At 38.3% G+C, this 23,998-nt stretch overlaps 1 protein-coding gene across 1 annotated transcript; it reads right to left on the bottom strand.

Moving 5' to 3' along the window:
• Positions 1 to 5,620: 5,620 nt before the first annotated feature.
• LOC137291173 (uncharacterized) lies at positions 5,621 to 14,513 on the bottom strand. Its single transcript, XM_067822468.1, has 7 exons — positions 14,412 to 14,513; positions 12,599 to 12,672; positions 11,636 to 11,932; positions 10,589 to 10,888; positions 9,552 to 9,851; positions 7,759 to 7,803; positions 5,621 to 7,131 (listed from the first exon to the last, which is right to left on the bottom strand). Exons 2-7 carry the CDS (start codon positions 12,657 to 12,659, stop codon positions 6,893 to 6,895), a joined length of 1,242 nt encoding a protein of 413 aa, XP_067678569.1. The 5' UTR covers positions 12,660 to 12,672; positions 14,412 to 14,513; the 3' UTR covers positions 5,621 to 6,892.
• Between the last annotated feature and the right edge of the window lie 9,485 nt (positions 14,514 to 23,998).

Below are 23,998 nucleotides of genomic sequence, written 5' to 3'. Positions count from 1 at the left end.
TCATGACTTGTGAGTATTTTAAAGCACTGCCGCACTACACAGATCAGCAATACTTTCTTAACACATTATCATGCACTAACTTCTCAACAGCAACTAATTGTTCCTCCTACATTAAGTAAGCATTGTCACTGCGTTCTCTATATATATGAATTTGACTGTCAATGCCACTATCTTACAGTTTCACTTATTTATTTTGTATTGTACGCGGGCCTAAGGAAATAAACTTCATTTATTGACTTGGTGAACATTTTAATCACGGACATTCTTGTCATTGTCACGGCTGTTGTATTGTACATAACCATTGTACTTGTTCATTCGCGCTGCTGTATACAGCCACTGGATTCCAATAATGGTCATTTATTTTATATATATGCATATGTCTTTTGTTTGTTTGTTTGTTTCCCACTAAAGTATTGTGCTTGCAAATACATTAGCTATTTAGTTTCCATTAAACCCACTTTAAATTGTTACATACAGGAAATCATTTTAACCTTTGTGATGATTATTGACAAGCCTCCTCCTTACCACACGTAAGAGACGCAAACAGAATGACCAGAGGCGCATTTGAGCTGAGTTTGTCCACCACCAGACATTGATATCACCTAAATATAGTGCAACGCATTTCCTATCCCCTGGTATAATAACGTGTATGCGCCAACATTGACATGTAGTGAGAGAATGAGAGAATAGATACATCTACTATAAAAAAGAGAAAAAAAGAAACGCAGAGTCGATTTGTATTTTTATAAACCTATTAATTACCTATTGTGCTCAAACAATAGTCATAGTCATTAACAAAAGGTGTTGATAACATGATTTTACACAACTGCACCAGTAGAAAATAGATTTTACTTGAAAATGTTGATCTTGAAGAGATTTCTTACAAGGATTAAAAAGGCCTCGCCACAACGTAACAGAAATCTTCTGCCAGTGGAGACTGTGCTGAAAAGAGCATGCACTGCCTGGCAATAAAGATCCACAATACTTTCGGAAATTGGCAGTCACCCTCACTCGGCGACACGGAACATCGTCATTGAAAGAATGCACGCTGGAGATAACCAATCTTCTGTTGCCAAACCTCTAAACTAAGACTTGAGCACGGTAGTTTCTCTCGAGTCCTCATGTGTTTTTGACAAATGGCTATTCGGATAACACAAGTCAAAACACACATAGTGCGCAAATTTCCATCTTCTCGTCTTTACATCAAAATAATCTCTTTGCTATTCTAATGTTCTATAACGCAATGATTTTTATAATCAAACGGTTCACCGAACTTTACTTTCCATCAAACGGAGTCAGTTTAGGAGGGTAATCAATTCTTGGTTGTCTTGTGCATTAACATTGTGCAAATAATTTCGTTGCTTTTTTACTCTCATAGTGCTTGTGGATTTAGTTTGCTAGTTCAGTTTTAGGAAACTGGTAGCTTAAATCTTTATCGCTTGCTTCCTATTTGATACGTGGGTGGATTCTATAATGTTTCTCATATCTTCGTAGTATCAACACTTTTTGGCAAGAGAAGACTCATATATTTACGGCTGCGAACTCTATTGATCATATTCACTACCACCTAATTCACCAGAGAAGACTCAAATACTTGCAGATACAACCTTTCATAGTTCACAGTGTCAACCACTTGTTTGTCGTGGGAAAACAGGTTCAATGTTTCTTTTTCAATGTATCAACCTTTTGATGAACAAAGAAGTTAATTAAGATAATTTCGATTTAAAAACGTTGATAATATACTCAGAACCAATAACTTCTTATTTAAGGTGAGATACATGAATCCCTAGCATGTTCGTGTTGTAATGACCCACTTGCAACCACTGCATGTTTCGTATGTTTGTCAGTATGCAAATATATAAAAACATATGGAAACGTCTTTCAGAATAGCTTGCAAAATATACTGGAGGAAACATTGAAGACTACATATTGTTTGGACTTTAGGGATACAGATATACTATTAAGAAAATATACTTTTCCTACATGAAGAAATATTTAGATGCTACAAAACATCACAATCTACAGTATTCTCAAACTGTTAACAACCAAGTTTTCATGTGCTTTCGTTGTCTCTGCACACGTATTTTCAACAGTCCTTTGTAATGCTCTAGACATCTAAATGGCCATTCAATTTTGTGTACATTTATAGGCACATGTACAGGGTTTTTTTTCAGCTTGACCTGGTCAGTTGAATACCAATACAATGCGTGAGCGTGTCCAAACTGGTTGGTGATATTTGTGTGAAAGGGGTGCGCTTTAGTCAGCTGCTTCTCAACATGTCCAAACAGCCGTAACAAGATCGCCGTTTGCGTCGAGAAATCGTCAGCAATGTCGTACCACTTTTCAAACAGTTAACTACAGATGACGTTATGTTTCTTTTTCGGGATTTTAGGCAGCCAGCAGCAGCAGTGAATCAGATTCTGAAAGTAACTTACTTGACGTTGTAAGGTCAGTACACCAAACCAGGTAGCTGAAGACTGTAAAAGCAATTAAATTAAACAATGAAATGTTTGTGATTTTTTTGTAGAACAATTGTTTCCCTGGACAAGTTCTGTAACGAATCCGTGTGTGTACGGTTCGCACGAGCGCAGCATTAATAACATTCTCTGCACCCCTATTTAATGAAGTTAATTCGACCAGCCGTTTGTTCCGTTTAAACCCCGGGTCATATGCATATGCAGAATAGCTCAGGACAAACCGAACAACCTGTAAAAGCATATATATTTATTAAAATGTTCATAAATGAATGGAATTGTAACCAAAAAGAAGAAATAAAACCAAAGAAACAAAAAGCACTAAAACTTCATACGTTTTTGGTTGTCAGTAGCAGAATGCAAAAGCTAACGTTGTATTCATTGCCGATTAATCAGAAGATCACCCGAAGATAAATATTAGTAGATCTTCTTACTAAATGTAATAAGTTAACAGTCAGAGCAGGTGCATCACATTTCCGTATAATATCTAACTGGGTAATAATTAGTGTTAACGTGAGGCTGCTGTCACAGAGCACCGACTGCGCTTGTCCACAGCAGAGAGCTGTTTGGTCTACACTTAAGTTTTCATATTTTATGTGTGTTTCAGTCACTCTGTATGTGAGGTACACGAAAACGAAGCAAGCTGAACCTCAGATAGACATCCTGCCACGGGTTCATTCTCGGATAGCCGTACCTACTACCATGTGTTGAATCCCGGATAGCAACACAGTCTGTGCAAACCTTAGTGGCATCTTGCAGTAATTCCCTACGGCTGTGTTGTTACTTCCTCTTCTCTGTCATTGGGTACAATGTGTGAATCCCAATTCTGGTGTCCCCGCCATGATATTGCTAGAATATTGCATAAAGTGGCGTAAAACCATACTCACTCACTCTCTTCTTTGTCATTGTTTCCTCAATGACCCGTAAAGGTCCTGGTTAGAATAGGCCTTCAGCAACCCATGCTTGCCAAAAAATGCGACTATGATTGTCGTTCGAGGCGACTAAAGGGATCTGGTGGTCAAGCTCGCTTGATGCTCATGTTGTTGATCACTGAATTGTCTGGTCCAGAGTCGATTATTTACAGACAGCTGTCATATGGCTGGAATATTGCTGAATGCGGCTCAAAACTCGCCAACTCACTCACTGTTTCATCAATATTTCTATCGTCTGTCGGCGATTGGAGTAGCCCCAGAACACAAGGGAAATAACTCTTGCAAGCTTGTCTGGTCCAGAGTCGATTATTTACAGACAGCTGTCATATGGCTGGAATATTGCTGAATGCGGCTCAAAACTCGCCAACTCACTCACTCTTTCATCAATATTTCTATCGTCTGTCGGCGATTGGAGTAGCCCCAGAACACAAGGGAAATAACTCTTGCAAGCTTAAAGAAGTAGGTTTTGGTATGCCGGTAATTGGTAAAAGAGCGATAGTGTAGCCTACTGGTTTCAATGTTCGTTCGCCATGCCAACGACCTGAAGTGGATGCCCTACATGGATACAAATAGTTAAGCTAATTTCCTGTATAACACGCAGTGATATTGCTGGAATGTTGCCAAAACCGGCGTAAAGCTAAATTCACTCACACATGAAGGGTAAACTCTTAATAGAGCCGGCACATGGATGATCTCAACAGCATGCCACGACTTAGCATAATAGTTTGAAAGAGTACATTGTAAATTACTTCGGTTTACTTGATGACATAAACGTCATTACACCTCTACCAAACAAGCGGTTATTTTAATCCCAAGATTTTGAAAAGGCCCCGAGTAGTCTCACGTACATGCTAAAGGTTACTGATTAGGCAGGGTTACCAGTATCGGGAACTTTGTACATTTCATACCAGTGCACCCGAGGGGGAAGCAGAGATGCTCGTTATATCAGCCTCTGCCTTGGCTGATCCAATATTGACAGGCTTTCCTTGTACTAACTGAATATTGTTGAGGGCACCGCATAAAAAAGAACTACCACAGTGACAGGATAATGGTCGATCAGTCAATAAAATTTCGCGATTGACGATGTCGAGTTGTATCCCTTAGCTAAAGCCTTTTCTGATGACAACATAAATGAATTCTAAATTTTTCGAAATAGGATTTTTGTTTTGTCACCTTCATATATTTTATCATTCATTAGGCTGAATATATTCTATTAATGCACAAGACTAGCCGGCTTTGACATTCACAGAAACTCATTATATTTGCACTGGGGAAAGGGAAAAATAAATGTTAAATTATATGAGTATTTGAATGTAAATCAGTGATGACAGGTGTTTGCTAAAATGTATCACATCCTGCCTTACCGGTCACACCCAACATTTATGATATTTGCCTAAAGCTAGAAGCATTGCGTTACTACCGCATCCGGTAAACAAACCAGAAATCAGTTTATCGAAGAACAGGACAATCCAGTTCAGTAATATGGGATTAAGAATTCTGTACTCTAGTATTCTTGTGCTTAGGGGTACAGAAGAAAAAGCTTCCAATACATTTGTTTCACAACACATTGTGGTCAATTTGAATGTCTCGGACTACACGTGTCTTTGCCAATGGACTCCGCATACGAGGAAATATACGACTTAGCGTGGTACTAATGCTATATTGAGTGAGCTTAAGTCTCACGTAAATATCACCATGACGAACAGGGCCAAAGTGATTTAACCCGTGCCGGTGTCTAACAATAAATTATTCTGTGCAATATGCTTCGATATGTTTGTTTGGCTCTAGAGAGATGATTACCAGTTATGTTTTATGACACTTTATATGATTTACAAGAGCAACGCTTGGAATGTTCAGGTCTATACCTGTTCAGTGAACCCCTGGATAAGCGCTCTGGTCGTTTTCCAAGTTGCAGGAATATAATTCACTGTTGTGTTTTTACAAACTACAAAATGTTCATTGCATTTTCAACAATGAAGATTGCTAACAGCAGTGTTAATATGGCTGTAACGATTCATTGAACAATCGATGGATTGCAGTTGTTGAGACTCCAATAGTAATTAATCAATGGTAGAAATGAAAAACTTTCGTAATTGACTTCGGTTGCTAAACACAGGAAATACCAGATTTGTTCATTTTGATTTAGAGCTATCATCCTCGCAATCTCTGATCTGGCTTTCAAATTTTGTTATAAGTTATTAAAAGAGACTGAGATTATTTCAGCTTGCTTTTATTTCATATGAACTATACAGGCATTCGGAAAATGACTCAAGTTTCAAATGAGACAATTCTAGGAGAAAACAACTATGGCAATAATACTGGAATAGTTAGTGGCAAAAGGCTATCGCTTTCCAGTTGTATGTGGCAATAAACCGTCGCTATCGCAATAGTTGTTTCCCCCACAATAGTCACAACACAAAGTGCTAACATCAACAAAACCAAACATACCGTCTATATATTGTTACCTGCTGTGGTACAACACCGAACCACGCGAACACAACAACACAAGGTCCATTTTGAATATTTCCTAAATCCTGTGTGAGTATACAACACAACACAATGTCTAATCTGCATAATGGTAACTGCTAAGGTAAAAATAACACACAAACACAACACAATGCCCAGTGTGACTTTGTGCTAACTGCTACGTTAACTCACGAAACACTATGTCCACATGCAAAATACAATCTAGACAAAAACTATATACTGCAAGAGATATGTTTGTGATATACAGGAAAAACCGACCAATAGATAGAGAGCATAAACTTGACAAAAACCTCTCAACAGAGAACCTTATGGGTTTTAAAAAACACTTGTTTTTGTGTCCGATGTTAAAGAAGTATTTTTGAGCACACTTCGATAAGACTTCCAGGTGTCAGTGTAATATTGTCTACTCATTATCTTAAATGAAGACTTGAAGTTACCGTCACACAATGTCAGTCATTGTGTGACTCTATACTGATGTCAAGACGGTGGCTATTTGAGATAATCAGTGTACCGATATATTCCATATATAAAAGTAACTAAAACCCTGATATAGAGTGTTGCTTTATTATAACGGCGTGCTCCATAGTACTCCATTGTGGTACAAGATTGGTATCCATTGTATTCTCTCAGCTCTCAGTGGAATTCCCGTTCGTGGTGTATCAATCAATCTATCAATCATTCAAGCAAGCAAGCAGCCAACCAACCAACCAACCAATCAATCAATCAATCAATCAGTCAACAAATTGTAACCATTATCACTGATATGGCGGCAATAATGCTAATCTTTGCTAATAAATCTTCGGACTCACACATCCATTCATGATTGATGAACTTTTTTTATAATTTCGTCAAACAAGCTGTCTACACAGTCAGCATGAGGCCTTTCTCAATGATTGAAAGAGATACAGCATAGGTCCTACGTATTTTACTTTAGTCGGCTGAGGCTGTTGATGGTCTTGATTAACACATCTCCATAATTTCTAGGATTTTTTTTACATTTCATTCAACTTTATTAAAGTTTGAGTTTTGTAATTCAGTTTGTGTTTTCTTTCTGGCGACAAGGTACATACCTATTTGTCGCCGGTAGCGGTATATGATTACACCAAGGATTATAAGTAAAATGAAAAGCACGGGCAATCCGATTGCAAGCCCTAGAGTTGCGTCTGTGGGAGGGTTTTCCTCAACAGGAGAGGGGCTGGTGGGCGTGGTGGAGGACTCGAGGCCCGGGGTTGTTACATCTAAAACAAACCCAAACAAAAATATCAAATCTTTGAAGAGCATATAGAAGTGAACTGCATAACGCAAGATTTATGGATGTCAACATAAGTACTCGGAATTATACTGGAGTGTATGCTTAACCAGATGAATGATGAAGCATACACTCCGAAGCAACATGTTATTAACAATACAGAAGCTATATCCATACATCTTGCACATCTTGTGTGTGTTGTTATCGAGAACAGTGATTTAGTTTGGTTGATGCAATCACGGGCTAATTAACTTATTAACTTACTTGTTGAAATCAGACAGAAACTATCGAAGTAAATGCTTAAAAAATGATTTGCCCATTATGAATATACTGTTACGTTTACATTCAGACTTGAGTATATGTCTACCTCCAAATCCATGCAAAGAAGTTAATATATGAATGTGTCGTAGCATTAAAGTTTTAGTACAACATCATGGGTTCAAAAGAAACCACATCACATTCTTGTTCATGAATACGTGGTGAAATTCCATTCGGTGTAAACAGATATTTGTGAACATGATGTGAATGTATCGCAGAATGTTTGATGATGATCACGTAATGTCTAAATATATCGTGCACCCGCCATGCCCCCAAACTGATTTCCTGTCCAACTCACCGGATACTGTGACTGTAGATGTTTGTGTAGTCGATAGTGTTGCTCCTACAAGTAAAGAAAATGTGCAGTGATATTTAAAGTATCAGTTGAATGAATTCATCAACGATGAGGCATATACTTATAACTCGCAAGATCGATTATTGGACGTTTATCTGTTACAGATAATTTGGGGTTTCACGTAATCCCTTAAGACATGATGAAATCACTGTGGACCCCAGGGAATTTCATGTATTCCCTAAAATTTCAAGGGACTTCATGAAATAATGATTTTCATGGAGTTACGTTTCACAGTCTCTAATAGGATATCAGGGATTGTGTGAAATTGTTTCTAGCGTAAAGGAACGCTGATCCAAAGCAGTTCCAAGGTTGATACATGATGTCCACCATTTTTAAGAAAAAGTAATTTAGTGAACAACAATAAACAATCAATCAACGTTAACCCTTTGAAGGAAAGGCGTTGTCTCAGAAAAAAACAGAATGCATAAATACACTACTTTTCATCAAGATAAGATAACCTAACTGATGAATTGCGTATATTACGCGCGTGTGTGTGTGTTTATGTGTGTGAGTGTCACCCACGACCATTCTCAAGTTTTTATTCTAGCTAATTGTTAATTGCGAAAAGCGTAAACATGTCCTGCACCTGCAATCACCAAACTGAAGCTTTGTGAAACTGAAACTTACTGGATACGGTGACAGCAGATGTTTCTGTAGTCGATGATATTACTCCTATTGGTAAACGAAGTGCGTAAAGGCAAAGGTATTTTAAGTATAATTTCAGTGAGTACATTCACGCTTAGACACAGACGTCCGATATCGTAAGATCGATGCCAAGTATTCAAGTCTACGCAGAAGCAGATTTTTCTGCAGGGTCAGATGACAGAGCATATGCACATTTCTATTACTTTCTTACATCTCTGTATGTTTCGTTGGTCAAACGCCCTGTTTCTGTCCGTAATCTTACAGCTTGTACGCCATAAGCAGGCACGGGAGATAATGTGTCTAAACGTTATGTTATTGTGGTGCTGAAAAGATACCACGAAGAACAGGATTACTGGGATCGGGTGGTCAGAGTCGCTGACTTGGTTGACATGTCATCGTATCCCAGCTGCGTTGATCGATGCTCATGCTGTTGATCTCTGGATTGTCCGGTCCAGATTTCGATTATGGGTGCTGGTATATATTCACATACGCACACGCACACGCACACGCACACGCACACGCACATGCAACACCTACTATATCTTCACACGTGCACGTTTGTCACTGGGCACTATGACATCGAATTTGAACAATCTTCAATTCATCATTGATGTGCAAGCTTCTGCTGAACCCTGTAGTAATTCTAAGAACACAAGATAAGATATTTTCGCCATCCAACACGGAGATCCCAACGGTTACCATTTCCAACATTTTTGAGGCATCACTGACTCAATATATGAGGTGTACTCACCATTATTTACGTATATTTCCCATGTGTTTATACTATAGTAGTTAATAGAAAATATTTTCGAAATATGAATAAACCCATCCTAAAAACTACTGCACCAGTCGTGTTTAAAAGGAGAGTCCAAGGGCCAGCAGATCGTGACACCCAAGGGGCGCTACTCTCCACAGTGACATCTAGATCTATATTGACCTCGGCTTGTTATCTTCACGAACATATAAAACAGTAACTCTAACCTATTTTCTCGGTGTTATAATGTTGGGGACTAGAACAGAACTAATGTTTGTGGTCTATCATTATCTTTTAAATGTTTATACATTTCAAACATACAAATACAAATATTTACCACTCAGCTTGTTTACTCCGTCACAGTCAAGGTGTCTTGGGACGCTGTCACACATGAAAGTGACAGTGACGTCACCGAAGTGATCAGCAGTGACAGTCAACGACTGTGTGAGAACAACGTCAGTTACATTGCTCATGGTCTGGTTTCCCAGGAGAGTTTCAGTAATTATTCCAGTTGTGAGATCAAACCCAGCTTGTTGAGAACAATAGTAGCTTCTGATATCGACTGTCAGGGTGAGATTTGTACCAGGATCCAGTGCGGTGGTGACTGTGTCGCTGCTGATATTGCAATATGGTGGACCTATTTGCAGGATAGGATTTTCTTAAATGAATGAATAGATGGTGTATGTATGAAAGGAAGAAACACGTACAATACCATGCAAAATGAATGAATGCATGAATGAATGAAGTTGTACAATACAAAATGAAATAAGATTGTTAAAAAAATAATTCTGTCAAATGTCCATTCACCAACGTGTAGATAATAATAAAGTAGTGCCAACACGTGTCTCTTATTATATGATGGCCACTATACAACATCTGTTGAGTTGAGTGAACTACTAGGGCCTGAATGTAAAGGGATTTGTTGAACGTATGGGTGAACGATACGGGATTTGTTCTATGTATGAATGGATAACAATAGGTTTGGTAAGTACGGGATTGGGAAATCAATGATGAATGAATGAGAAGGGATTTGTTGAATGTATGAATACATTCATTCGTAAAGTAAACGTTCTTTTCCCATTCAAATACTTAACAAAGTATACTAAACAAAGTATTTGAAATATAGTTATCTATACAGACAGATATATATTATCAGTTACATATATTAATTCATTCATTCATATATATATAGTTTATACATCTCGAATGCCAGGACTCGCTCATCAATGTTTATATACATTATGTACTCAGGGATCGCTTCCCACACGAACTTATTATGCCAAGATATAACTGAACCTTTCCCACGACCCATCAATGCAAACTCTCTAGTTCAGGAACCTTTCGTTCTGTACACTAAAATACCTGTCTACTTACTTTTCAGCAGCTTCTGGACACCACTACAAGTCAGAGACCAAATTCTGTCACATGTGAAGCCCATCGTTACATCACCTAATCGTGTGATGTCTACAATGAATGTCGTGTTAATGGTTAAGTCTGTTTCATCACTGACGTTGTGCCTCTTCGTCAACTCTTCAATAACATCACCAGTAGTGAGATCAAAGCCAGCCTCTGCTGAACAGTAGTAGCTTCTGATGTCCACCGTCAGGGTCAACTGTGTTCCAGGTTCCAGGGAGTTTGTGTCCTCGTCACTGCTGATATTGCACTGTGGGATACCTGATAGCAAGGCAATGTGGAGAAAGTTGTTTAACACGCAAGTAGTATAATATAAATACAAAGAGTAACGTTTGTGTACATTGGAGGTTTGTTTTTCCTTCATTTAAGGTTGTCTTTTTACACTAACGTTTGTCATATTTACAGCATGTATCCACATTTGGGGCGTTTTTGTATAATAGTCAAGGTTTCACGACCTTTCAAACACAAAAGCTAAACTTTCAATCATTATGATTGTGAATATTATTATATTAAATAAATCTCCAAATACGTTTCGACAAAGTCTTCCGTATACGGAGTGCGTCAAAACACCCATTGGGCACCATCCGATAGTTTGGCCATAATTCATAAAGTCACCTAAACTTTCATTAGTGACTCAAAAAAGGAAGCTGATTCATGTCATCGATAAAATAATCCATTGATGTGTAATATGACAAATGGAAACAAACGAGCATTACGATGTTCTATTTGATCCTTAGTTTTTTCCCCATTTGGATAGGTAGATACGCTCCCTGTACTTCTGTTACTTTGATACATGCCTTAGGTCAGATTGAGGGACTTAATGTATATAGCTGAAGTCAAGTGTAAGTGTAGCAATTGATGGTACAGGACCATATTAATTCATGGCAGGGGTATTTAATAAACGGTTTTGTTACCATTGTATTGGAAACAAATACAATTTGACGTTGTCAGGTTTTGAGACTCAAGGTGTTAATTAAGACGATCAGAATGTCTTGTCTTTTTACTCACCAGCTGCTGTCAACTGGCACACCTCGACTTTGATGGCATCCTCCACGTTTGCATCCAGTAAGAACCAGTTACCAACATCTGTCGTCTTAACACTATCAATGACTAGTGTAGACACTGTGTCGTTCAGAGTGGCAGAGTACCCAGGTCCAGGTGGGATGCAGACATCTTCGCAGACGACGACAATCGTATCACTAGGGTCTATCCACGAGAAGCTCGTGTAGTTGCTCCTGTCAGCGAGTATTGTGTATTCTGACCCAAGACGAGCCATTCCACTAGGGCATTCAGTGGCAGTCTGAGCTGAAAATAGGCCTTACTTGTTATATTGCACATAAACGTCGTTAGGAGCAAATGTCCGGTTAGCGTGCAGTATTTCAAATTTAGCATCGAAATGTGTTCACACACAGAAAGTAAGGAAAACATGTACACTGAGCAGAATAACACGTTTTAAATCATAACATGTATTCACTGAGATCTGTATAAATTTGAACTTCAGGCATTGCACTACTTACGCCTTTATGAGAACATTTATTTATTTATTTATTTATTTGTTTGTTTGTTTATTTATTTATTTGTTTGTTGGGGGTATTGCTTGTGTTTTGGCTGTTTCACATTCTGTTTATTGCCAACTATACAACGGCGGAGTGTAAATAATTGAATCTGAACTATATAATAAAGCAATTAACATCACGGGCATTGATCAACGCAACTGGGATATGATGACATATGTAACAGTTGTAACCTGGAACTTCACGAGGGGTTTATGTTGGTGTTTTAACCATACTTCATGAGTCCATCTCCCTAGTTTGAATACCATATGCCAACTTTCACCAAAAGACATTTCGTCACGTACTAATGCCCTTTGCAGACATTAACCACTTACATTTTAGCACAATTGGCAGCTGCATGATTTGTTAACACTGAATTCTTTCTCAGTGTACTTATTGATATGACATCAGTGCTTACCACATGTGAAGGCCACAATCACATTCAGCAGAACGAGGTTTATCATCTCTTTGTCGAGCATTGTCACTGAAACACTGAAAAGGAAAATGATATCAACAACAAAAGTGAAAGATTCTTCTTGCACGTTTACTCAATGCAGATAAAAGGGCCTACTATTCGCAATAGTTTAAAAGTGTGATTTGGAGCCAGTTTTCCATTATACCACCCCATTTCAGTTTGATGTGAGATAAAAGCATCATGAGGTGCAGCATTTAACGTTTACACCACGGTGAACCCTTTCATTGTGGAGCTTGGAAACGCAATAAACGAACTTGTCACCAGCAATCTTTTTTTCTTGGTTTAGCATAACAAAAGCGAGAATTAAGTGTGTGGGGTGACAGTTTAAAGATATAAAGACACTAGGCTATAAGGTCACAAATGATTGCACAAAAAAGAAAAAAATGTCCTCGCAGAAGAAAAGGCGCCGTTGGTCCTATCGATGTACCATAACGTTTGATTTCTGCCCACATAAAGCAGATGATTTATTAGCCATGCACAATACTGGGTATATAGATGGCAAACAGCAAGTGGTGTCAGGTACAAGGTATGCATTGCAATGTTGCGAATTGACATTTGATCCATATTCCACATTTGGGTAATTATTGCACTTTATTGTGCCATATAAGAGACAAACAGGGTGTGTGTTTGATGTATTATTGGCTATAAAAATGTTTATATCAACATCGTTCAGTATAACATTCCAGAGACTTTGCAATAATGAATTCAGAAGTCGACTTTCCATAATAACACACTACTGGAAATGCAGATGCTTTTCAGTCTACGAGTCAACATTATTCTCCTGCGTTAGGCAGGAGGAAGATAGTTCAAATGGAATTATGTTTCCAATAATTGCCCTAAACAATACAGAAATACTACGGATGTGCCGACTGGAATATCTGCGTCTTATTGCAATCTCTGGGCAATGCCAGAATCATATATGTTTCCGTTCACGGAAATTATTACTGTTGGTTTTCGGCTGTTTCCTGTTGCTGAAAGTATGAAGATTAATTTCAGCGTCTGGAAACTGCCGAAAACCAACGAGGTTAGTCTCCAGAAAAGGAAAGTGACAGGGAAGTATCATTGTTAGTGTCCATTGCATAAAACAACTGGAACACATCATGGATATTATCCATTAGTAACATTTGAATGAACCGATTGTAGAAAAATAAATGTGTATGCATATATCCAGTAGCCTACATTAACCTACATTACACTGCCTGTATTCTATGTTAAACATAGCGATCTCAGTGTTTCTTTACACCAGAATTCAAATAGAGGATATTGTCACATTAAATATTATTAATTTCAAAACAACGGAAACCTACTTCAAAGAATATGGAAACTTAAGATTCTACTCTGTCCGTTTGACGCACATATATATACGTGTGCAATGTGAAGGTTATCACTGCTAGATGATACGAAAGTGGGACATGGGAAAGAAACACCCAAATTACAGAAGTGGTCATTGTAACTACTGACATGTGCACGTTGTCCTGAAGCAGTAGTATGATTCACTTTGATCTGTTCTCACTGACGCAGTTTTCGTGAATACTATCATCTGTTGAATACATTTTCAACAACAAAAAACACCCGGTTAAACGTAATTTCCTTTGTGGATTAGGAGAAATATTGTCAGCCGTCTCCTTAATTGTAGAATCAACAAAGTGGTGATTAAAAGTAATATGCTAAAATATGCAAACGTGTGTTGCTGATGCCTATTAACATTTTTCATAAAACAACCACATTTTGCACATTTGATAACATTATAACTCACCAGTATTTTGCACTTCAACGATACAATATATCCCACACTGACTGCAGCCGACTTTCAACAATCTGTCGCAGTGCTCACGAGGAAGTGTACTCCAGCAGTAATAAAATGCACTCGTGACTAAGATACACCTCTGCTATTAATAAATATATGTTTATATATGTAACTCCCAAGGCACATGTGAGCATGATACACAGAGCAACAGGATGGTAATTCAATCCTGACCCGGAATATCATCTTAACAATAAAGACGAAAGCACACAGTGAGGCAGCTGGGTGGAGGATAGCGCAGTGAAGTCAGGTACACGTATTCAGATAACACAAACCATGTTCAGCAAAGATTGCCAAGAACACATAACGGTTGGAGCCATAGCCTGTTTTATTTTTTTGTTTGTTTTGTTGTTGTTGTTGTTGTTTTGTTTTTTTGGTTTTTTTTGCATATTGTATTGTCCCTATTAGTTTTAACTTTCCACAATAGGTTTAGTTGTAATTGTGATATTCTAGGTGTTCTGCTGTCCTTTGAGGACATGTTTTTATATTATACACATATGTCATTTCAATGTCAAATATATTCTCGTCTTGACATGATTGAAATATTGCCGATGTGACGACATATCGTAACCCAAACACTTACTCTTGACCGATGGATTTTCACTTATCTGGCGGTTGCAACAATTCAAAGTGAATTGTGAAAACCAATAATGTCACTACTAGCATCTGATAAAGAAGCACAAGCCACATCAACAGATATGTAGAAACATCGGGAGGGTAACATCAAATATTTATACGACATAGACATTATAGCAGTAAGTGTAAACAAATATTGAATGTGCACCAACGTATTTATAGCAAGCAACTAAATATGTTGCTTAACGGCCTCTGTTGATAGAAAGTCATATGTCCGTTGACATGTTTCATCATATAATGTTTTAGAAAAATAAATAAACAAAGAAATTGTAATACGCTCCGTATATCTGTGACAAAGCAATTAGGTCCAAATGATAAATAACTATGACCTGTATGTTCAGCTCCAGTTTTCCTTCTACAAACACTTTGTATCAAATAGAGTATAGCTTTTCTTGTTAATACACTGTCACAACACTGACTAGCTTTCTTCTACAAAAACTAGCCATGAAATGAAATATATACAATACCTCGCGAAATGTCCCAACATGACTCATACGAGGTCCTCACAAACTGTAGTCGTAATGAACATGTGAACATGAAATCCAGGAAACACACCCATGCCGTCACCAAGAGTCATATCAGAAGTCATATAAGAAAGTTATACATGGTCGGATCAATAATCCTTGTCATGCATTGGTAAAACAGGGGAGTTGTGAGTAAATGAATTGACACTGCAATTGTTTGCTGTGTACGGACAAATACCCACACGTACAAGAAGGGCAATGTGTGTCGCCCTTGTTGTCGCAAGGATCTGCTTATCATGAGTGAGTTAATATTTAAAGTCACATCCGCAATATTTCAGCCATATCGTGACGAAAACATGTTTGATATTGAAATAAAATAAATAGACATTATGAAAAAATGTCGTCAAAGGACGGTAAAACAACTAGAATATCACAGTTACAATTAAACCTATTGTGGGACGTTAATACTAATATCACAATTTGAACAATACTATATACAATGGGCTATAGATTGCCAACAACTGAAGGTAGATCACCATACTAGGGATCGTGGGAACTTGCGGCACATTTGTTTCCTGCATGGCCGTAGCTGGATTTACACCATCCCTTCAGCTGTTAACAGTTTAGGAAGTCTAGCCAGACATAAAAAAGACACGTATTCTACGCCGCTTATCATGACTTCAGATACCAAACAGGCCTATTTTACATGATTTGATTCACCAGTGTTGTACATGTCTACAATATGGGTCAACCAAGCACAACTAATACCACTAGAAAGTGTTCAAAACGATATGAAACAGCAAGCAGGTCGCACTTTCAAACGACCCAATCTGAGTCTAAGCCTGCTGTTTTGTCACAGGTCCTGTTTTCGCTACTTGACCTGACCTTGCGATAATTTGGCTACATGTACAATGCACAAACCGCACTTGAGGCGAGTGGAAAAAATAAAATGTTTCATTTCCTTAAATCTTTCGTCCTTATATACAATTAAATATTTTTTCTAATAAGGTTTTTGCCATGAAATAGACGCGTTCGTATAGGTTGTTGCAGCCTGTTTGCTGATCCGTTTTCTTTCGTATTTTTTATTTTTAATATAGTACATGTTTTAGGGGAGGTAAAATGTTGTTTAAGTCGAATAGTCCTCTTCTGAACTCGAGATAATGATGATCAATGCCACAACCTCATCTGTTCCTAGATTGCTGTGACCATAACTAAGACGGTGATGAAACACTTGACACAAGACTATATGACCAAAGTATGATTTTTCAGGAGTCAGCAAAGGACTTGAAGTCTCAGATGACTGAGAATTAGAGGAAACAGCGCACTAGTTTTACCTTTTGTTACATTGTTTGAATAGGGATATTTTCACACTGCAAAACGGCTCCAATACGTGATAGTGTCAAGTCTAAATACATGTGTGTAGCTTTGTTGCCACATCTGAAATGCGTCAAAACAGTGCTGAGAACAAGACAATGACACATTGTCACGATGCTGCGTTTAATTGTACTCGTTTTGTCGTATATTAATTGCAAAAGGTTCCAAAGGAGCAACGGCAGTGTGGGTTACCTTAGAAACTGAAAGCAATACTTTCGCAATGGAAATTATTGCATATATTGTTCACATATGAAAAGTAGTTTCACAGCTAGGCGGAATCGCTTTATATCGATTAATTCAGCTATTCTGGAATAATGTGTTGCTTCTTCTATGTGCACAAGAAAAGTATGATCCTGGGTGATCAATTGAATGAAAGATTACATTTCATGCATAACTGAACAGCGTCGAATATAATGCATGTTTCATAAAATTGATTTAATGACGTTACCCCATTTTGCATGTTCTTTTCTTGTGCCAAGCACTGTATCAAGTTTAAACCAGTAAAGATCGGGAATGCAGGATTGGTCTTCAGTGATTGTCATGAGAGGCGACTATAACGAGATTGGGCGGTTGGGGTGGGCAAGGGTAGTCAGGCTCGCTCACCTGGTTGGCACATGTCATCGTATCCCAATTATGTGAATGATGGGAATGGTGTTGATCACTGCATTGTCTGTCCCAAACTTGCAGGCCACTGGAATATTCCTGGGTGATATTCAGGATAGTCAATCAGTTAATCAATCAATGAACAGGATGTCTTTCCATTTTAATTTCCACGGTGATATTCCGATTACATTTGTGTGTTGAGGGTTATTCTTGATACACATTTCCCATGCTGTGAGTGACTATGGTTTTACACCGGTGGAACATTATTCCTGTGATATCATGCCGAGGACACGACATAGCGTTACATACGTCATAATATTAGTCATTGGTTTAACAGGCATCCGCCCTAAAGCTGGAGTGTCACCTAGTGCGGCGTTAGGCAACATGCACTTGTATAAAGTCCCATATCGACCAGCAGGTCAAGCAGTCTTTAAGTGGGACAAGATCCGTTCTTCTGTGTTATGTAGCCTGCGCACGCCTCGATCTATAGAAACGAATTCCAGAGTCTCTGATGAACATGTTTGTCAACGCCATACTAGTGATCACTGAGACCACCAAACAACTGCACCAATTCGGGACCTTACCATTCCGATGACCTTCTATAGACCTAAATTGCAAGACAAAGCAGCGTTACCCCTACCGTTATCTAACAATACGTATAGCAATGGGCGTGCACTATGTCAGCTTGACCTTAGGCAATCAGTATATTAATAAAGTTTTATGACATCATTTAGAGCAGGAACATGGATTTCAACAACCACTCATAAGTATTCCTCGACTACTGCAAGAGCTACCGGGTGAAAACGTTAACACAAAAACTATGTTCCCTGTTTGCGTGAGTGAGTGAGTCAGTCAGTCAGTCAAATCAACAGTAAGAGAAATACACAAATGTGATTGATCACTGAGTGAGTGTGAGTGTATATGTGAGTATGGGTTTATGCTGCTTATGGGTTTCAGTACTATTCCAGCACGATCATGGCGGTATGCTCTTCACACAAGGATATTGTGTATCTTACAGGCAAAGGATACTGTGTATATGTGGTTGATAACCCAACAAAAGAATATATTTCTGATGAGTCCAAAATATGTGACTATCTTAATAAAATAAATTTAAACTACGCTGGGGTACCGAAGATCTCCTTCACCCATGCATTAGCTATTGCAGAGTATTTTAACGGGACGTCACTATGAACACACGAACTGGGTAAATATTGTAACGTATTAGAAAAAAAACTGGGAGTAATCGTATTATATTTTTGTTTGTTTGTTGTTGTTGTTTTGGGGTTGTTGGGGTTTTTTTTGTTTTTTGTTTCTTGTTTTTTTGTTTTTGTTTTGTTTGTTTTTTTGTACGATGAGCCTTTGTACCCTGTTTTTGAGTTCGTAATTAAGAATTATCTTCACCTGATCTCAAAATATGTGATTGGTACTTAAGGTGCTGTTTACCACAATTCCAGCACGGTTAAAGGTTTTTCCGTAATAATTTTAAATTCAGAAACTAGACAAACCTCTGGTCGGTATGCAGAAAGAAAAATTAGTCTGACGTCACCGTGTCACTGATTTGTTTCCCTCGATGAAGAAGACAGTCTTCGATCATGTCTTGCTGTGGTTCACATCAGAGACGAAACGCAGGGGAGTGTTCAGAGAAGACCATGTGAGTGAGTGATTGGATGTGTGGGTGAGTTGTTCAAGAGAGGATGAATGCTTGAGTTACTGAGTTAAAATGATAAGTTTTCAAATATAAACAACAGAATACATGTATGTTGTAGGATTTGGTAAATATTTCAGTATTGGTGGCTTATGCTGGAAAGTTCCATCTGATTGTAGGGTCTTGTAGTACCTTCTAGACCTCCTGTATAATTGTAGCATTAGTCTAAATATAGCACAGCGCAGCCTTTGGGAAAAGTTCAACAGAAACAAATGAGTGAGGTTATTTTTATGGCGGTCAAAGCAGTAGTCCAGTAACATCACTGCAGATGACACAAAAGTGAAGGGTTGTGAACCACAATCTTTGTACAGTTGAGGGAAAGCTTTAAGCTACTTCAACGCCTCTCATTGGAAACAATGTAATACACTTCAATACATGATTAAATACATATGGACATTAACAATATCGAGAAGGATGTAAAAATTGTTTTCATCTGTTTGCATGAATGAATTAGGATTTGAATAACGTAACCTAAAGGTAAGTATATTAGGGCGCGAGCGGACAATGAGAACTATGGCGATGACAAGGATTAAGGCAATTCCCATGGATAATCCGACAGCAAGAGCTACAGTATCACTTTCAGTAGGAGGGGAGCTGGCCGCTGGCGGCTGGCCAGGCGACAACGTTGTATCTGAAGAAGAAATTGTTCATAGCGATAATGTGAACAACATAGCCAATATTTATTCAGTTAATAACAATGTACCTAAGGAGAAAACAGCAATACTGCCTGAACAACATAAGCAATAGATGCTCAGTTGGTAACGTTGTCATCGTTACTCCACAAGCCGTGATGACAGACTTGATGACAGTTATTAACAGGACGAATGGTGCAATCCCAGAGTCAGATTTACTGAGTGACGAGCTACTGCTTTATCGACTGGGTTTACCGCACCACCAACAACGTTTGGATATTTTAATATTTTAATTTTAATACATATGAGTGGCCTCGTGATGCTATCACACAAGAACGTGACAGTGACGTCTCCAAAGTAATCAGCAGTGACAATCAAAGACTGTGTTATCACAGTGTCAGTTACAATGTCCATTGTCTAAAATAATTATCTACTTACTTTTCAACAGCCTCTGGACACCGTTACAAGTCACAGTCTAAATTCTGTCACATACGAAATCCATCGTTACATCACCACTTTGTCTTTTGATCAGGATGTTTGTCATAGTAACCTAATGTTCGGATAAAAAATATCACAGCTGGACCAATTTACCATCAAGGTTATGTCAACTTTAAACATAACAAATGTGTATCACTTACTCTATCTCTCACTTCTTTGAATTGTTACGTAAATAACTCATCATCGTGACGCATTTTTACATTTGTATTGTTAATATTGTATATTCTTTGCTCTTGTACTACCAATGGTGGTTTTATGAGAATAAAGAGCTGAAGTTGAAGTTGGATTTACGACAGTTATCAAACATTGTAGTGTGCCTATATTTTTTACGCTATTCAGTAGTTATGAGTTAACGACCTTTCAAACTCTCACGATAAACTAACAGTTATTATCAGCATGCAAATGGGGCCACTGTTCATGGACTATCAGGATTTAAAGAAGACTTTAATAAATAGATCTCCAATTAATGTTTGAGGCTCATGGTATCTATTAACTCGACAAATTCTAGCCTGCATTTCTTATCACTCTGATTGAGGAATGTTAGTAACAATGCACAAACACATAGACCCAGCATCACTGTTCTAAAAAATCTGAAAGTATCGACTGATCATTTTAACTGATCATTATGACACCTGTTCATTATGACATATGTTTCGACAGGTAGATTGGCGATTAATTATTGTATCTTCAATTTTACGTTACAAACTTAATAGTACGGTATATCGCTAATGGTATGTCACTTACTTATTAGCGTTAATACATCCAATGGTAAACGAGGTGTTGATACAAACATTTATAGTTACGTTTTGTTCACTGACTGAACTGAACAATTTGCTGTATGTTCCTCTCGAGTTTAGACGCATTGTTATGACAGTCTAGAGCTTGTATTTTAGGATATATATACATGCATAGCTGCGTTATTGTAACTCGGCCTCAAGAGTCATCGATCTGATCCACAATACACCTGTTGTGATATGTTTAACATTGCTACAGTGTCTCTATACTAATTACTGCTTGACAAGTAGTAGATGAGCCATGACCTGACAAATGACCCCAATTTACATGTTAGGGAACGCCATCCAGAACATTCCATTTGAAACAAGAGGGAAATAGGTTGTCGTCTAAACATTGAAAAGTTAAATTTCTTCGTGCGATTCTTGTTTTCATTGTTATATCATACTACTGCTTGACAAGTATTACTGATGAACCAGTATGAGATGAGCCACGACCTGACAATTGACGCCACCTTGTATATATGGGAAGGCCCTCTAGAACATTCCACTTGATAAATGAGTGAAACAGGTCGCCTACAACTTGACAAATTCAGTTTCCTTGCGAATCGTCTCTGCGGTGTTAAACAGAAGCGTCATCGAGAGCACGCCACGGTCAGCGTGTATTGCACGTGCTTAATCACCATCTACCATCACCATCAAATTTCACCAAATGACATTTAGTCAAGTAATACTGCCCTGTGCAGACATTAGCAGTTTAAACTGAACAGATTACATGTCCTATTAATCAATGCTATCTGCTATACAATTGGTATATGCAGGATGTGTTAACACTGAACTCGTTCTCGGTGAAATTATTGATGTGATAACAGTGCTTACCACATGTTGAGGACACAATCTGGGTGAGCAGAACTAGACTTTTTTCTGTCTACCATTTTCATTGAACCCCTGAAAAAGAAAATGATATCACCAATTTAGTCCGTCAATGCAGATAAAACAGTCTAAGTTGTGAAATAGAGTACATGCGTGACTTTGCGCCCGTTTTCAGTCACTCCGATTCTGTTTAATGTGAGATGACAGCCTGACTAGAAGTAGCACTTACCGATTAAACCATGGTGAACCCCTACAACTATGACCCTTCGAAACGTAAAAAGGAAGTTGTCAACAACGATGTTTTTTTCTATGTGGGTGCAACTTCAGAAAAGGGACAATTATGTGTGTGTTTGAAAATATAATTACACTGGGCTTTAAGGTCACAATGACTTCACCAAATGAGAAAACAAAACAAAAAAACAAAGCAAAACGCATTTTTGTCCTTGGCGATGAAAATACGCCGTTCGTCCTGTCCTTGTACCATAACATTGAACTTCTGCCCACATCAAGGAGATAATTTATGAACCATTTACACTGTTGGGCATAAAGATAACAAACAGCAGGTGCTGCTGCGTACAGGATATTCCCAGCATTGTAGCACTGTATTGACACATGGTCTAATGTATCCAACGATGAGTAATTTTGCAGGTCATTACTCCTTATAGGATGCAAACAGGACGTGTTTGGCATTATCAGAGGGGTATTGTTGTTTACTTTGAAAAGTGTATATTTCACAATCGTTGATTTTACTACTCCAGAAGCTTAGCAATAATGTAAATTGGGGCTTCGACTTTGAATAGTACAACAGCAACCTCCATCTTGGTTCATTAAAACTCTGAAGACAGTAAGTAATTACTGGTGCATACACCATACGTGTGTTATGTGACTGTATGGAAGGTTCAACACTGCTAGATTATAAGACAATGGGACATCCGAAAGAAACACCCAAAGTATAGATGTAATCATTGCTACTTGTGTGTGACATGTGCACGTTGTCCTGAAGCAGCAGTATGTTTCACCTTGATCTGTTCTCACTGACGCAGTTTTCCAGAGTGCTGTCGTCTTTTGAATTCATTCTCAACAAACAACACCCAGTTATGGGGAACACATGAAAGGAAGAGCCGCGTACAATACCATACACAATGAATGGATGAAAAGAGGAAATTTGTACAATACAATGCAAAATAAAATAAAATTTAAAAAAAACAATATAAAATAATCCTGTTGGTTTCTGAGTCGGTGTTGTTGTAATTTGATGGATCTCATAAAAAAACGAATAAAATCAATGATTACACGATGCCATTTAGAAAGTGGTCAAATGCAACATATGTCATATTTGGGATTTCACTTTCTTAGTAAAGTACAAATTCTAGTACTTTTTTCGGTTGAGTCCCATCCGGGATTCGAACCCGCACCCTCAGAGTCAGGCACCTAATCGCCAGCACACAAAGTCAGCCGCCTAGCCCGCTCAGCCACCGCGACTTCCACAAAAATGAAAGTCGGACAACTGGTAGTCTAGACTGCGTACTTTGTGTACCCCTCTGATGAGTGTAAATTGGCACGGCTCCCATGGCCGAAAGCTATGATTACACGATGCCATTTAGAAAGTGGTCAAATGCAACATATGTCATATTTGGGATTTCACTTTCTTAGTAAAGTACAAATTCTAGTACTTTTTTCGGTTGAGTCCCATCCGGAATTCGAACCCGCACCCTCAGAGTCAGGCACCTAATCGCCAGCACACAAAGTCAGCCGCCTAGCCCGCTCAGCCACCGCGACTTCCACAAAAATGAAAGTCGGACAACTGGTAGTCTAGACTGCGTACTTTGTGTACCCCTCTGATGAGTGTAAATTGGCACGGCTCCCATGGCCGAAAGCTATGATTACACGATGCCATTTAGAAAGTGGTCAAATGCAACATATGTCATATTTGGGATTTCACTTTCTTAGTAAAGTACAAATTCTAGTACTTTTTTCGGTTGAGTCCCATCCGGAATTCGAACCCGCACCCTCAGAGTCAGGC

The sequence above is a fragment of the Haliotis asinina genome, chromosome 1 (assembly GCF_037392515.1).
Source record: "Haliotis asinina isolate JCU_RB_2024 chromosome 1, JCU_Hal_asi_v2, whole genome shotgun sequence".
NCBI classification, from domain to species: Eukaryota; Metazoa; Mollusca; class Gastropoda; order Lepetellida; family Haliotidae; genus Haliotis; species Haliotis asinina.
The sequence above is the reverse complement of the archived record's forward strand: the minus strand, read 5'-3'. Positions and strand labels throughout refer to the sequence as shown.

Bases quoted from the DNA above. Each gene is read 5' to 3' on its own strand.
- LOC137291173 (XM_067822468.1), bottom strand. From the start codon at position 12,659: ATGCTCGACAAAGAGATGATAAACCTCGTTCTGCTGAATGTGATTGTG. The intron at 11,933-12,598 runs GTAAGCACTGAT...GCCTATTTTCAG, and splicing joins GATTGTGGCCTTCACATGTG to CTCAGACTGCCACTGAATGC. The intron at 9,852-10,588 runs GTAAGTAGACAG...TCCTGCAAATAG, and splicing joins TGTCCAGAAGCTGCTGAAAA to GTCCACCATATTGCAATATC.